Below are 14,254 nucleotides of genomic sequence, written 5' to 3'. Positions count from 1 at the left end.
CTTGTAATGCTGTTCTTCTTGTTAGCTCGTGCGACCTATTTCGTTTAAATTGGATTTGATATTTCAAAGCCCGATAGAGCGTGGAAAAAAAAAAAAGTTTCTTCAAGAATTAATTTTTTTGTCGCCAAGAGTCAACTTTGAGGTTTTGACGGTTGGCAAAGAGAAAGAACGTGTCGACGCAACCAGGACACAAATCAAGCTGTGACGGTGGGAGTGTGAGGTGGCGCCTCCTGCTGAGACATAATCCACAAAAAGAAAGACGTGATTGACATGTGGGATTGGTTTAAAAAAAAAAGAAAAGTTTTGACATGGTGTTTTTAGAGATGTGACTTTTCCATTCCACTTCAACGCCAGGAACATTCACAACACAGTGAAAAAGTTATGCTCGATATCTCATCTGGGCACTTGACCCATTTTTGCCGCTCCGTCCTCCGCCCGCCACCTGGGTACCCTTCCGTCCTCGGCCCTCTGTCCTTATTCATAAAAATGATCCTCCTCCGACCACGTCCGTCCTCGTCCTTTTAAAGCGCTTCTGTCCTTACATTCCGTTGCAATGTAACAAACGAATTTATTGACTAACTAGTTAGCTACGTATAGTATATTCCACTAACAAAATAACTAGCTACAGTACTCCCTAATGGCGACAAAAGGATTTTTTACAGCGGACTATATAGTTGACTCTAGGGCAGAAACGATGAATCAAAATACTCCCTACACACAACAGGATGTTTATACAGTCCACTATATTTTGGACTCTAAGGTTGAAACGATTAATCGAATACTCACTAAACACTATAGAGGATTTTTTTTACATATTGGACTATGTATTTATATGGTGTATAACCTATACTGATTACGCAGACTAACGGTACTAGAAAATGGCCAACACGCAATATAGCGATTCCCAAAACAGCCAACGGATAAAAGAGCTAATGTAGGAATCGTCAATTTGTCTTCCGATTACGGCGTAATGAAGGCGCTAAACGAGCCTCTTGATTTCACACATCCAACCGAGGCGTCATTAGTCATTATTGTACAATCTCATCCCCTCAATCTCATAAAGCGCTCAGTTCCATCGCGACATCTTTGAACACGAGCTCCTTTAATTTGCTGCCTTCCTAAACAAAATGCAAACATCAAGTACACATTCAACTTTGTACAAGTCGCTCTTCCCTTGTTGATTGACAGGTGTTAGCGTCCGCGCTTCTAAAGGTTACTGGGAGTTTCTCAGAGCCAGTTTGAAGGCAAACTACATGTCAATCAAAATGGCTGGCTGGCTGGCACGCGTGTGTGCGCGTGCACACACACACACACACGCACACGCACACGCACTCACACACACACGCACACGCACACAAAATGTCTCTATTCAGGAAGATGAAGAATACCAGGACAGAAATAGCTATCAAGGACCTTTCATACACAACTTACGTTCTTATCAACCTTCCACCAAGGAAATACTTGTCGTGCATTAGTCATACGTCCCAGAAAAAAAAAAAAAAAAAAAAAATTGTCATTAAAGAGCACATTTAAATGTATGATACCTAATGAAAGATATCAAATGTAAATACATCCAATTACAACTAAAAGTAATATATTAGAAAAGTTTAAAATTTAGATGCCCTGCGACTGGCTGGCGACCAGTTCGGGTGGGGGGGGGGGGGGGGGGGGAGGGGGGGGGGTATAGTCTGCCTTTGGCCCAATGTCAGCTGGGATGGGCTCCAGCACCTCCCCGCCACCCTGTACAGGATATGCGCTTTGGAACATGACACAAGTATATTGACAAAATTATCATCAATTTAAATACATGTCATTTTCCTGAAATGTGTTGGACTGAAAAGGTTTAGAAATAAATCCAATACTCTATTTAAAATGTATTACAACATGTAACATATACATGCAATATATTGAGCAATATAATCATTGTTGAACATTATGAATTTAATCAACTGAAATCATTCAACTGATCGAAATCCACGTACTATAAACTTGTGAATAAATGTAACAATTATTACATATCAGTAGACTAATTATTTAATCTTCTTCATTTAAAACAAAATAAATCAAATGAATACTAAATTGTGGATAATAAATTTAATAAATGTCAACAATGTATTAAATGCATGAACAAAATTACAATTTCCATGAATTACATAAACATGATATCAATGAAATACATTAAAATAAACACACTTTCATTAAATTAAATCATACTCCCCCCACCCTTTTTTTTTTTTCACATTGTTGATGTATCGTGAGGTCATTAGAAATATTTTGTCACTTTGACAACATGCACAAAGACAACGTTCCTAATCCATATTTATTTCTAGAAAATGTATTTTGTCCCAAGCGTCATACCAAAGACACACTGACGTTTGGAGTTGGCTGACACGTCTGCATGGAATGGACAAAAAAAAAAAAAAAAGTTCATATTTCCGTATTTTGGACACAAATATGTACACGTTGTTAGTTTTGTTGACGCGAGCTGGGTACCCGCCTGGTTCATGGAACCAAATGACCAAAGTCACACTGCCTTTCATTTATCATATTGTTATAATCCTAATCTAAAAAAAGACAAGAAAAAAGTCTAAAGCCTTCTTTTGACGACACTGACAAAAGCATTGGCCATTTGAGTTTAAATTTGCACAGCAATATGAAGAAGCATGTAATTCGAGGCACTCACCCTTTCGCTGTTTTTTAACCATTACAATGTTCAGTGTCACTTTTTGTCCTCTGCACTTCGTGGAAAGAGTGGAAGCTGTCCCAATACTTTTGTCCAAATAGTGCAATAATAAGAATTAAAGTTCAAAGCCAATAGCCCATGATTGTAAACCATTTGAATGTTAAATGTGAATTTTGCCACCCAACGTTTCCTAGAAGAGTTGACGTTGTCCCAATGCTTTTGTCCACATTTTGTCTCCCGGGACAGCAAGAATAAGAATGAAAATTCACATTTAACTGCTGTATCGTCTATCGTTGCTAACCATCCAAATCGTAATCCAATATGATTGATCCCCCACCAAGAGGTTAAAGTTGTTCCAACTCTTCGGTCCACTCGCTTCATCTCACGGGACAGCGATAATAAGCATTACAGTTCAAAGCCAATCCAAAGCTTTCCATTAGAATGTTAAGCATTACGCATTTCCCACAAGAGTGGAAGCTGCTCCAATACTTTTGTCCATGTAGTCTATTTCTGAAGAGCAAAAAGAAGAATTCAATGAAGAGCAAAAAGAAGAATTACAGTTCAAAGCCAAACATCCACTGTTGAACGAGAGGTTGGGGGTTTTTTTCCCCCCTGGAATTTCATAGAAAAAAATAGAAATCGTCCCAATACTTGTAACACTATGGTCTCGTCAGATCACAACAATGAGCATTCGAGTTGATAGCGCTGTATCATCCAATGTTTAGTGTGACTTTTTTTGCATTACGCGGTTATGGGAGTTCAAAGCAGGTGATCAAATGGCGGCTGATGTCAAACCCAAGTGCTAATGCTAATGCTAACGCTAACGCCAAAGCTACGAGTACCTCCTTTGTTGGCGCGGCGGTCGTTCGCTGCTCTCCGGTCTGTCGGGCGGCTAAACCGAATAGTCTTTTGTTCTCTTTTGCGACTTCCTTGTGGCTCAGAAGTTTTGCAGTTCCGGAATGTTCTTGTAGAGGTCGAGAGAGTCGGGGTTGGAGAAAGCCCCTCGCTGGGAAACCTCGCGGCCCGCCACAATCTGCTTGACCGCCACCTCCACCTTCTTACCGCTCAGCGTGTACTAAACAACAACAACGAGAAGAAGGCAAATTACCGGATGGCTGTCTTGTCACCAAAGGTGATCATGGTTTGGGATTTTTCATTTTGACTTTTGTTTTTTAAATTCAGTTCATTGTAATTAGTTCTTTAGGGCAGCTTTGATTGTTTTTATTTTTGGGTCAATGCTTCGTTTTAGTTCCGTATATATATGGAGTATTTGTCGGGTGCGAGATGAAGTTAAAAAAAAAAGGAAAAAAAAAAAAAAAAAGTTCAACCTTGTTCCTTCCATACAACTCAACAGTAATACCGAAATAAATACATTTAAAATAAACCCTGAAAGTTCATGTATGATATTAACTGACGAAGATGAAAAGGAAGGACATTTCTGCTGGAATTATGGTTAGCTCGATTTTTTTCTATTTTATTTCCTTAATGAAAATGTGTTTATGTTTATGTCATTAGTTTTCATCAATGAGAATAACTTTGGTTGCCACCTCTGTTGGCAATTTTGAACATTTCTTCAAATGTAATCAATTGAAAAATTGCACTAAATGGAAGAAATATTCGAAAAGAATATTTCAATTTCGCGTTAAGGCGATACTTCTCAAATAGCCAGAGGGGCGCATAAAATTAAGTGTAATTGCACATCCTCTCCGGTAGGTGGCAGTGGCCATACCTGTCAACTTGTACATTTGCCCGTATTTCCTACGTTTTTTTGGTCATTTCAAATTGTGTACGCCAACTTTCATGAGCAAAGTCGTCGTCCCCCATTTTTACGAGCAATACATTCGAATTTGATCATGACCTCAGTAAAGTTTCAATTAGTTCTCTATATTTGAATGTCCAAACTCGTTTTGGACTCACAGGAATGTCGGCGATCTGCAGCAGGAGGGCGGGCACGTGTCGGGCGGAGAGCGCCTTCCGGACGGCCGCCTTCACGTCGGCCACCAGCTGGCCACTGAAGGGCTTCCCGGGCGCCATCTTGAGGAACAGGACCACCCTCTCCTCGCCGTCGGCGTTGTACTGAGGCACGCACAGGCTGTCCGATACCTCCTCGAAGGCCTCCACTGCGGTGCGTAGAAAAGACGCGGCGTCACTTGTCTGTTTTGGAGTGGCTGGGAAAAGTCTACACATCCCTCTTCACATGCCCCAAAAATGAGACCAAGATGAATCTTTTCAAAACGTTCTTCCGTCATGATTGTGACCTACAACCTGTCATTGGATTGAGTCTTATTTTTGGAAATGAATCAGCTCGGACGTCGATTCCGTCGGGGCTCACCGATGTTGTAGATCTCTGAACTGCCGAAGCGAACGCCGTTGGGGTTCAACGTTCCGTCGCTGCCAAACAAATATACAAAGAGGACAATCAGGTTGCTTGGATGAGAAGGCGAGAACGCCGTCGAGACAAGCCGTCAAGAAAGTAATAGCAAGCTTCTTGTCATCTGATAAGTTTGCATTATTTGACCACATTTACCGGTAATCATTTTTTTGTTCATTATTTTTGTATTTTGGGAAATGTTTTTTGTTTTTTTTATTATTTCTATCTCGTATTTTTGTATTTTTGGTGATATTTGTGTATTCTTTTTGCAACGTTTTTGTCGTTTATAATTTTCAAATTGTTTTTTTTGTCTAACATTTTACTTTAACTATTTTAAATGATTTTCAATTTGTGTCTATTTTTGGAATATGTAGTATAATACAAGCATGATTTTATGCGAGCATTACTTTGTCCTTGCTAGTGGCTATCATTATTACATTATTATCATTATTTTCTTTGTTACCGAATGTTACTATACGTTTAAATTATTTCTTTGAATATTTTTCTATTATTGATTTGAATTCAGTCCACTGATAGTGTAGTGGTACACACGCCCGAGTTGTGTGCGGGCAGCGTGGGATCGATTCCCGCTCAGTGACGGTGTCTGTGTGTTCCCTGCGACTGGCTGGCGACCAGTTCGGGGTGTAGTCTGCCTTCGCCCGTTGACGGCTGGGATAGGCTCCGGCAACTCCCCGCGACCCTATACAGGATAAGCGCTTTGGAAGATGACATGACATGACATGATTTTAATTCATTTTTAGACTTCTATAGAGTGCATTAGGGCTGTTCGATTTTGCCTAGCAAGAAAATCCCGATTATTTTCTCTCAAACCCGATTTTACGATTACGATTTCTTTGTAAAATGAAAAATGAAGTATTTTGAATGTCTTTTATTTAAACTTATTTTTTCTTTCTTTGAACTCAAAATGCCGGTCAATTTAACTTAATCTACACAGAACAACCCATTGGGATTAACAGCATTTTACTTACACAATAGATTTCAGATCTGTTCTTAACTAAACCAATAATGAAAGAAGAAAGTGCCTATCCCTTCTGAAACGAAATCATCAACATGAGAGAAGGTAGACAGTCAAGTCTGTAAACCAAACAGTCTGTCAGCAAGTCATTTTGCCAACCAGCTAGAGACTAGTCTTTCACATTTCTCCCTGGTCTTACTTAAACATAAATCAATGATTCGTGCAAAACTGTCACTCAATAATACGATGCACTCTCAAACTCGAGTAAGGATGGCTAGTCCGGCTGGACAAGAGGTCCGTTGTAGAGGAGAAAAAAAAGGGACGACTTTCAGACGACTTGCTCACGGGTTGTATTGTACATGCAGGGGCGCACACTACACTACAGATCTATATTTGTCCGATTTATTAACTAAACGCTCACTTGCCTGAGCAAATAGCAGAATCGCCGGTAGCCATGGATGCTGTCGTTGTTGTTGCTGTTGTTGTTGTCGTTGCACTGCGCGCTCGTGGGAGAAAGTGGAAATGCAGAGGAAACTACGGTGGCTTAGATACACCAAAACTAAAAAAAATTGAACGCGCCCGATTTGAACGTTATTAAAATCATTTTATCCAGAAAATTCGGTTATGGTTCAAAATCCCTTAATTGAGCAGCCCTAGAGTGCATCATCTATTTCATGTGAAATATGAATATATAATATATAATGTCTATTTCCATATTTTTTTCCAAATATTTTTTGTAGCATTTCCGATGTTTTTGGTCCATTTTCTCATAGTTTTTCTCTTGTTTTTGTGTAATTTGTACAAGATTTTTTTTAGCACATCTATATTATTTTTCAATATTTATTGATTTATTTTTATTTTTCGGGCTGTTGTTGTACCGTCATTTCCAAAGCTGAAGACGCAAAAGAAGGAAGCACTTAAACTTTAATCATCATCTTTTTGTGGTGTGTATTTTGGATTAAATTCTGTACCTTGCGGTAAGCAGCGTTTTCGGGCTGCGATAAAACCAAAACGTCACTTCCCTGCGACGGATGTTTACAGGTTAGCGACCGTACACACTTTGGTTTTCAACATTGCACTGAATAAGAAAAGATAACGAGAGCCCATGTGCGGCGCTGGATACTCGTTGAAAATAGAATGAAGGGCTTGCCAGGAGGGTGGCGGGCGTTCGCCAAGAACGCAAGCGAGCAGCCGGTGCCTTTTACTGACCTCCTGCCGAGCATGACGATGCCTCCCGTCTTGGGATTGATTTTGCAGTAGTCGCCGTGGGCCCAGACGCCTGCAAACACCGACACGCCACACAAACTGTCATTCTTGTAAACTGACAAGTCCGATAGTCGAATGAGCCAGTCAGGACTGACTCCATTTTCTTGAAGCGGAAGTCAACCCAAACATATTTTTTCTCAAGAATATGTTGCCGGCAGGCCCACTAGTTGAAACACGGCATTCTGATTGATATTACGTTTGTGGGATATGAGTTAAGCAGCAAAATCCACCCCTTTTTAGCCATCTCGGGGGGCGGCCATTTTGCCATTTTCTGTCGCCTGAAAATGACATCACAACTACTCAGGGGTCAGGTAACGACCAATCACGGCTCAGCTTCGGAAAACAGGTCAGCCCTGATTGGTCGTGACCTGAGCAACTGTGATGTCATTTTCAGTCGACAGAAGTGACAAAATGGCCGCCCCGCCGAGATGGCTAAAAAGGGGTGGATTTTGCTGCTTAACTCATCTTTCATATGAATCATATTGCCTTGTTTCAACTAGTGGGCCTGCATAGATCAAATTCTTGAAAAAACAAAAAAAGTTGGGTTTGACTTCCCTTTAAGTGCAGAAATGAAAGGAGAAAGGGCCTTTCATTCATATTCCTGAATACCGGTCAAAATCAATATTTAGCTTGCGTTTGTTAGATAGGGGGCGGTCCCTTTTGCACTCAGCACTTTCTCCTGATTCTTCAGTGCAACACTAGACCGGCTCACATTTTTTACGTCACGTTTTCCATTTGTGCCGAATATTTGAACATTTTTCAATTTTCCTACAGGTGACCATGAATTCTCACGGCACTTAAGCAAACCAGTTAACTGCGTGCCATTCATACCCATGGAGCCGCTTTTGCAAAATCCAAACGAGTTGCGGAATTTGCCAGTGTGACACTGACCCGCACGGGCCAACTTTCTACTGACCCGGGAAGGTGGAGAAGTAGGCTTTGTGGTACTTGCTGCTGTTGTCGTCGTTCCAGAAATGTGTGGGCTGGCACGGGATGGGTTTCAAACACACCAGCTCGCCACTTTCTCCCCAAACTGGCTTCCCTAAACAACACACACACACACACACACCCCTTGGTGGTACATCCAACAGTCTCTTCTCCCTCAGGATGGTGTTAAAGAGGCTTAGCGAGCTCTTTCCGTACAAAAAAGTGGTTTTAAATGATCCAGTGGCCGGCATGGGACTTAGGGACTAATCAATGCGGGGGGGGCGAGGGGAGACACAGCAAGGGCTTTACAGCTAGATAAAAAACTCTTATTAAAAAATTGGCTTACGTTTTTTTTGTCAACCGAGTTTACCCTGGGAATGTTCCGCCTAATTACTCTTGGATTAAAAAGTCCACTCGGGAGAACAAGCGTGCGATGTTGTGACAGCTCTTTGCCCAAGGTTAACTTTTCAGGCAGCAATTGTATGCTTGTTCACCCACCGCGCTCATTTCTTACCCTCAAAATTCCACGCTTCCACGGCCATGCCCAGGTTTCTTGTCTGGATCTCGCCCCGATACACCGGAACTGTTGGGTTCTGACCCATGAAACAGGACACGATGTCTGTGCCGCCTGTGGACGGACGAGAAAAGAAAAAGGGTTGGTTTTTTTACAACCATTTGTTAATTCGGATATACGAGTCACATTTGGATCACACAAAATCTCTCGGGGGAGTTTGGCTTTGACACAACCCTGCAAGTGGGCAAATAGACCCTAAATTGGCAGCTTTAAAGCAAAATGGTACACACTTCCTGTGTGTTTTGGGGAATGGCCACTTTTTTCGTGGGTCTACTCGGGATCGATATGCCTACCAAATGCAAGGATGCTAAGTGAAACTGGCTTGAGGGGCTGAATGTTCAAATCAAGTCTTATGGTTGTGCAAGTTGAGCTTTGGGTTTTCTTCCGCCTATCTGCAATGATGAAAAGGGAACTTCTTCACAACAGAGTGTCGTCCATACGTGGTTCAAATTTGCTAGCGACCGGGCAAAATCTCTCGGCAAAGGTCGTTTTTGAAGGGATGCTGGGGAAAATGTCCAAAATGACCCAGAAATCACAACTCGAAAGGAAAGTGGCAAACTCACTCACTTTGTCTTTTCAGGTTTCATGTTTTTTTTGTGAGTCTACTCATGATCGACATTCCTACCACAGTTCGCGCCATGAGGTGAAAGAGGCTTCAGAGGCTGAAAATTCAAAAACTCTCTTTGATGGATTGTTGGAAACTGTAAATTGGCAAAACCAAAATGGCAGCCACGGCAAGGCCATCAAATTTCCTGTTACCAAGTGAAACTGGCTTCGGGGCGGAATTTTGGAAAAAAGATCAAAGCCCCCCAAAATGGTCACTCCAAATGGCTGCCTTCCTGTGTCTTTTCTGACATGGCTTCTTGAGACTTTTTGGTGGGTCTACTGATGAGAGCAACATTCGGTAGGCAGGTGAGTGTAAAACAGGGATCCAGGCCTCAGTCTTTCAAACTCCTGACGACGTTTGTCTTTGAAGGACCCATTGGAAATAGCCCAAATGACCCTAAAATGCCCACTTCAAACTAAAATGTGTCTTTTCAGCTATGTCTTCTCGAGACCTTTTTGCGGGTAGACGCATGACAGACATGCCCACCAAATGTCATGCTGCAGGGTGAATATGGCTTGGTGCAACCCCCCCCCCCCATTTGTCTCTTTGTGCTTTCCAATAATGCGGTGTTCCTGACGCCTCCCATTCATCTCCTTTCTTGCCGTTGTTCCACGTCTACCTGGTCTGCGGCAGCCGGCGTCATCCATCTTGTTTGCTGCTCTCTGCCCTTCCTGGCTTCCTTTCTATCTCTTCTTCTTCTTCTCATCAATCCCCGGGCCTCACTTTTATTATATCGGGCTCTCATAGCGCAATTTAATGAGCTCCCGCGGGGGTCCGGAGGAAACTTCTGATTAAACGCACAAGCCGACGAGTGGGAAGATGCGCAATTACTTCATTATTGTGCTGACTTGTATGGGCGGACACACAAAGTGTATTTTAGGCACTGTTGCTTTCTTTGGTGTCGTGTGCAGGTGAAAGTACAGAACATGTCAGATCCCCTCATGTGTATACCGCATTTATCTCAATACCGGATATATATTTTTGTCTCAACGCTTCTTATCTCACATAAGAACTTTTCACATCGTCTGACACAGTCGGCGGTCATGACCTGAGGCTGAGGCTTCATTTGAATTACTGAAGATGAAAATATGAGAAAGGCTGGAAATGGGTAAAAAAAAAAAAAAAACATCACTTTTTTTTTCTTTTCTTTTTTTTTTTAACCGTGCCCGTTTGTCTAGTAGACTACATTTGGTACCAGTTGGATAAAATCTCAAAAGAGGGGTCTCTCTTTGAAAGACTGCTGGAGATGGCCAAAATGCCATGGCAAATTTTTACGAAAAAAGCAATCAATCACGATCAACAGGTTTAAAAAAACAAAACAAAACAAAAAAACAATAACCGATCACGATCCAATTACAGGATGGAGCAGCCCGTCCATCTCAAATTTTTGTTGATTTATTGTATATATTTGTGTACTGTTTATGAGTATAAACAGAAGTACTCTTGAGCATTTGAAGACAGGCGAGTGAACAGTGTTGCACTCTCTGAAATATACGTGGGGGAGCAAAAAAAAAAAAAGTCCATCAAAATCAATCGACATGCTTGTTTCCCGAAATAGTCTTTTGGCAGCATAATTCGAAACTCCAAATATCCTGAGCACTGTTGAAGTGATGTTTCCGAGTAAAACCACAAAGACAACAAAAAGAGCAGCGAGTGAGCAGCTGTGACACTGACGAGACGGCAAATACGCCCGCCGGAGCGGCGTCGATGCTGCTTGAGCTGTCGATGCCTCCGACACCACCGAGATTGATTCTCACCCTTACATAACGATACTTTTGATACTACGGTCATTTGTTTGCAGTATCTTACCACAAAGGAAAGGGCTGCTGGTATAGATTAGCAGACTCTCACAAGAAGCACAAACGGCTTCTCCGTGCAGCAATGAACGTTGATCGAACGCGGTAAAGGTAGCGCCAAAACCTGTAAGAGGCTGTCAAACGACAATTGGGACGGTTTGCCAAAGGTAAACGTATATGTAGGAAAGAGTGCGGCTGTAACGTCTTATTTCGCAGAGCCAATCATGAAAGGTGCACAAAATGCGAAATATCAAGCCAAATCAGATAGATGGGTGGACAGCAGGGGCGGAGCCAGAATGTGGCTAATGGGTGGGCCTGGAAAAATCAGGGTGGGCCTGAATATTTCTCTCACTTCGCGCACAATCCTCCTATCCCGACACATCCTACATCCAAATAAAATGATCAACTGAATAATATGAAATTCAGGTCTTCCTTAGACAAACAACCACAATTATGCCATTCTCAATATTCAATCAAATAAAAAGCACAAATTCAAAAATAATTTAATAATTTACAAAAAATGTAAAAGTATATCTCTTTTTCATGAATCTCATTGGGTGGGCAGTCTGTCAATCTGTCTCAACGCGCCCTGGTGGGAAGTCTACTTTTCAGGCGTGGCTTCTTGAGAATTTCTTTCTGGGTCTGCACATGGTAGACATGTCTACCAAATTTCAAGACTCAATGTTAAACAGGCTTTGGGGGCTGAATTTTCAAGTAATACAAACGGATGGACGAGCAGTCACGTTCACCGCCGTGACCTTGATCTGAACTGGCCACTTCCATCAACATGGCACATTTCCTGTTCCTTTTCAGGCATGGTTTCTTGAGACGTTTTTGTGGGTCTAAACGTGACGGACATGTCTACCTAATTTTATGTTAAAGAGGCTTTGGGGGCTGAATTTTCAAAAACAATATGACCCAAAACAAGATGAGAGCTGAGCGAGGGAGTGGCATAAGGCGAATCGGACCACCTTAAACCAGGATGGGGGGAACCAGCAGTCAAAGTGTTAAAAGCCCCCAATGAGAAGCCACGGGGGTCTCACATCACCTGCTGAAGTGATTTCTCATTCTCAGGCACACACAATTGAGCAGAGAGCGTGCGTTGTCAGGGTGAAATGGGCAAAGGGGTCCTGTCGCAGATGTCACGGCGACCACCGGTCGGCCACATATGCTGGGATAAATCCTGACACGCACACACACACACACAGTCATGGCCTCAGGGGTCAGGGTTAGGTGGGCTGGCAGCCAATAGCATCGCAGCCTGCCGTTGCCCGTGACAACGAGGAGGAAAAGCAAACAGGGCGTGGCTCACTGTCGTAATGGCTGAAAAATCAACATGTACATGAGTGGATATGTCACGAGAATGGCACTACTCTGCCAAAAGACAAACACTCGGCAAACTTGGGCAAAATAAAGGTATGGGCAAACCCACCTAAAAATGGCCACTTTAATTCAAAGTTTATTTATTTATTATTGAGACTTTTTTTGTGGATCTACTCATGATAGATATGCCTACCAAATTTCAGGCTTTGGGGACTGAATTTTCAAACAATTGGAGAGAGCAACCCCTGATTCTCATCAACATTGAAAAGAAAAGATGACGGATCCGACATTGGCTGCCTTCGCAAGCGTTCCTTGCTCTGTGAGATGGCACTTTAAGCCAAACAATTCCATGAAATAGCCCAAATAAATGGCAAAATGGCTGCCTTCCTGTGTCAATTCAATCATGGCTTCTTCAGACTTTTTAAGTCAACCCCATGATTGACAAGCCTTCTAAATTTCGTGTCTCTAAGTGAAACTCACTCCAGGGGAGGAATTTGCAAAAAACTCTCTACAATAAAATAAAGCAAAAAAATAAAGAATAAAAAATAACATATAAAACATGGCTCCCTGTAGTATTTGGAGTGAAGGGAAAATCTATTTATGGATGTGTAAAAGCGTTTTACTGTCCATCTTTTCACGCCTCCTCCATCGAATGTGTGTGTGTGTGTGTGTGTGTGCGTGCGTGATGTCAGTCAGAAAATGTTAAACGCTTCAGAGCTCGCATAGAAAGACAGATAGCATTCTGCCGCTCTGTCAACACAACAATGGGCTGAAAGGGCCTCTGTGGGTGGCTGTGTGTGCAAAAATGTACACCTCCATACATTTTTCCCTTTGTGTGTCAATCCTTTTTGTAAGATCGTGTGTGGGGAAGCACTCGTAGGGGAAGTAAAGAGAGATTCCAAAAAATAATAATAAATGATAATAAATAAATAAATAAATAAATAATCACCCGAGATGGAGCCCAGCAGCACGTCACTCTTGATGCAGCGGTACACGTAGTCGTAGCTTTGGGGCTTGAGAGGGGAGCCCGTCGACAGGATGGTATGCAGAGACTGAAGGTTGTGGGTTTCAGCTGCAAGGCATGAAAGAGAAAAAAATGGCTACACATACATACACACATATATATATATATATATATATATATATATATATATATATATATATATATATATATATATATATATAAATATATACATATATATAAACATGTATATACATATATACATATATAAATATGTATATACATATATACATATATAAACATATATAAACATATATATATATAAACGTATATATACACATATATATACATATACATAAACGTATATATATACATATATATATATATACACATATACATAAACGTATATATATACATATACATATATATACATATATATACATATATATAAACATATATACACATATATAAACATATATACATATATACATATATACATACATACATACATATATAAACATATATACATACATACATATATATATAAACATATATATATACATACATATATATATATAAACATATATATATACATACATATATATAAACATATATATATACATACATATATATATATATAAACATATATATATACATACATATATATATATAAACATATATATATACATACATATATATATATAAACATATATATATACATACATATATATATATAAACATATATATATACATACATATATATATATAAA

At 40.7% G+C, this 14,254-nt stretch overlaps 1 protein-coding gene across 2 annotated transcripts in view; it reads right to left on the bottom strand.

Moving 5' to 3' along the window:
- Positions 1–2,079: 2,079 nt before the first annotated feature.
- aacs (acetoacetyl-CoA synthetase) overlaps positions 2,080–14,254 on the bottom strand; it is a 32,634-nt gene continuing 20,459 nt past the window's right edge. The window contains exons 12-19 of one of the 2 annotated variants that reach the window (XR_015086895.1): positions 13,473–13,595; positions 8,738–8,851; positions 8,213–8,338; positions 7,240–7,309; positions 5,016–5,074; positions 4,601–4,803; positions 3,526–3,758; positions 2,080–3,193 (exon numbers count right to left, since the gene is read on the bottom strand). Coding sequence is in view for 1 of the 2 variants with exons in the window: in XM_086031407.1 (XP_085887533.1) it covers positions 3,621–3,758; positions 4,601–4,803; positions 5,016–5,074; positions 7,240–7,309; positions 8,213–8,338; positions 8,738–8,851; positions 13,473–13,595 (833 nt within the window). In the remaining variant the exon portion in view is untranslated. Of the gene's footprint in view, positions 3,759–4,600; positions 4,804–5,015; positions 5,075–7,239; positions 7,310–8,212; positions 8,339–8,737; positions 8,852–13,472; positions 13,596–14,254 lie in introns of both variants that reach the window. The other variant, XM_086031407.1, reaches the window with a different exon arrangement.

The sequence above is a fragment of the Filicampus tigris genome, chromosome 5, assembly GCF_054856515.1.
Source record: "Filicampus tigris isolate MCC_2025a chromosome 5, RoL_Ftig_1.0, whole genome shotgun sequence".
Lineage (NCBI taxonomy): Eukaryota > Metazoa > Chordata > Actinopteri > Syngnathiformes > Syngnathidae > Filicampus > Filicampus tigris.
The sequence above is the reverse complement of the archived record's forward strand: the minus strand, read 5'-3'. Positions and strand labels throughout refer to the sequence as shown.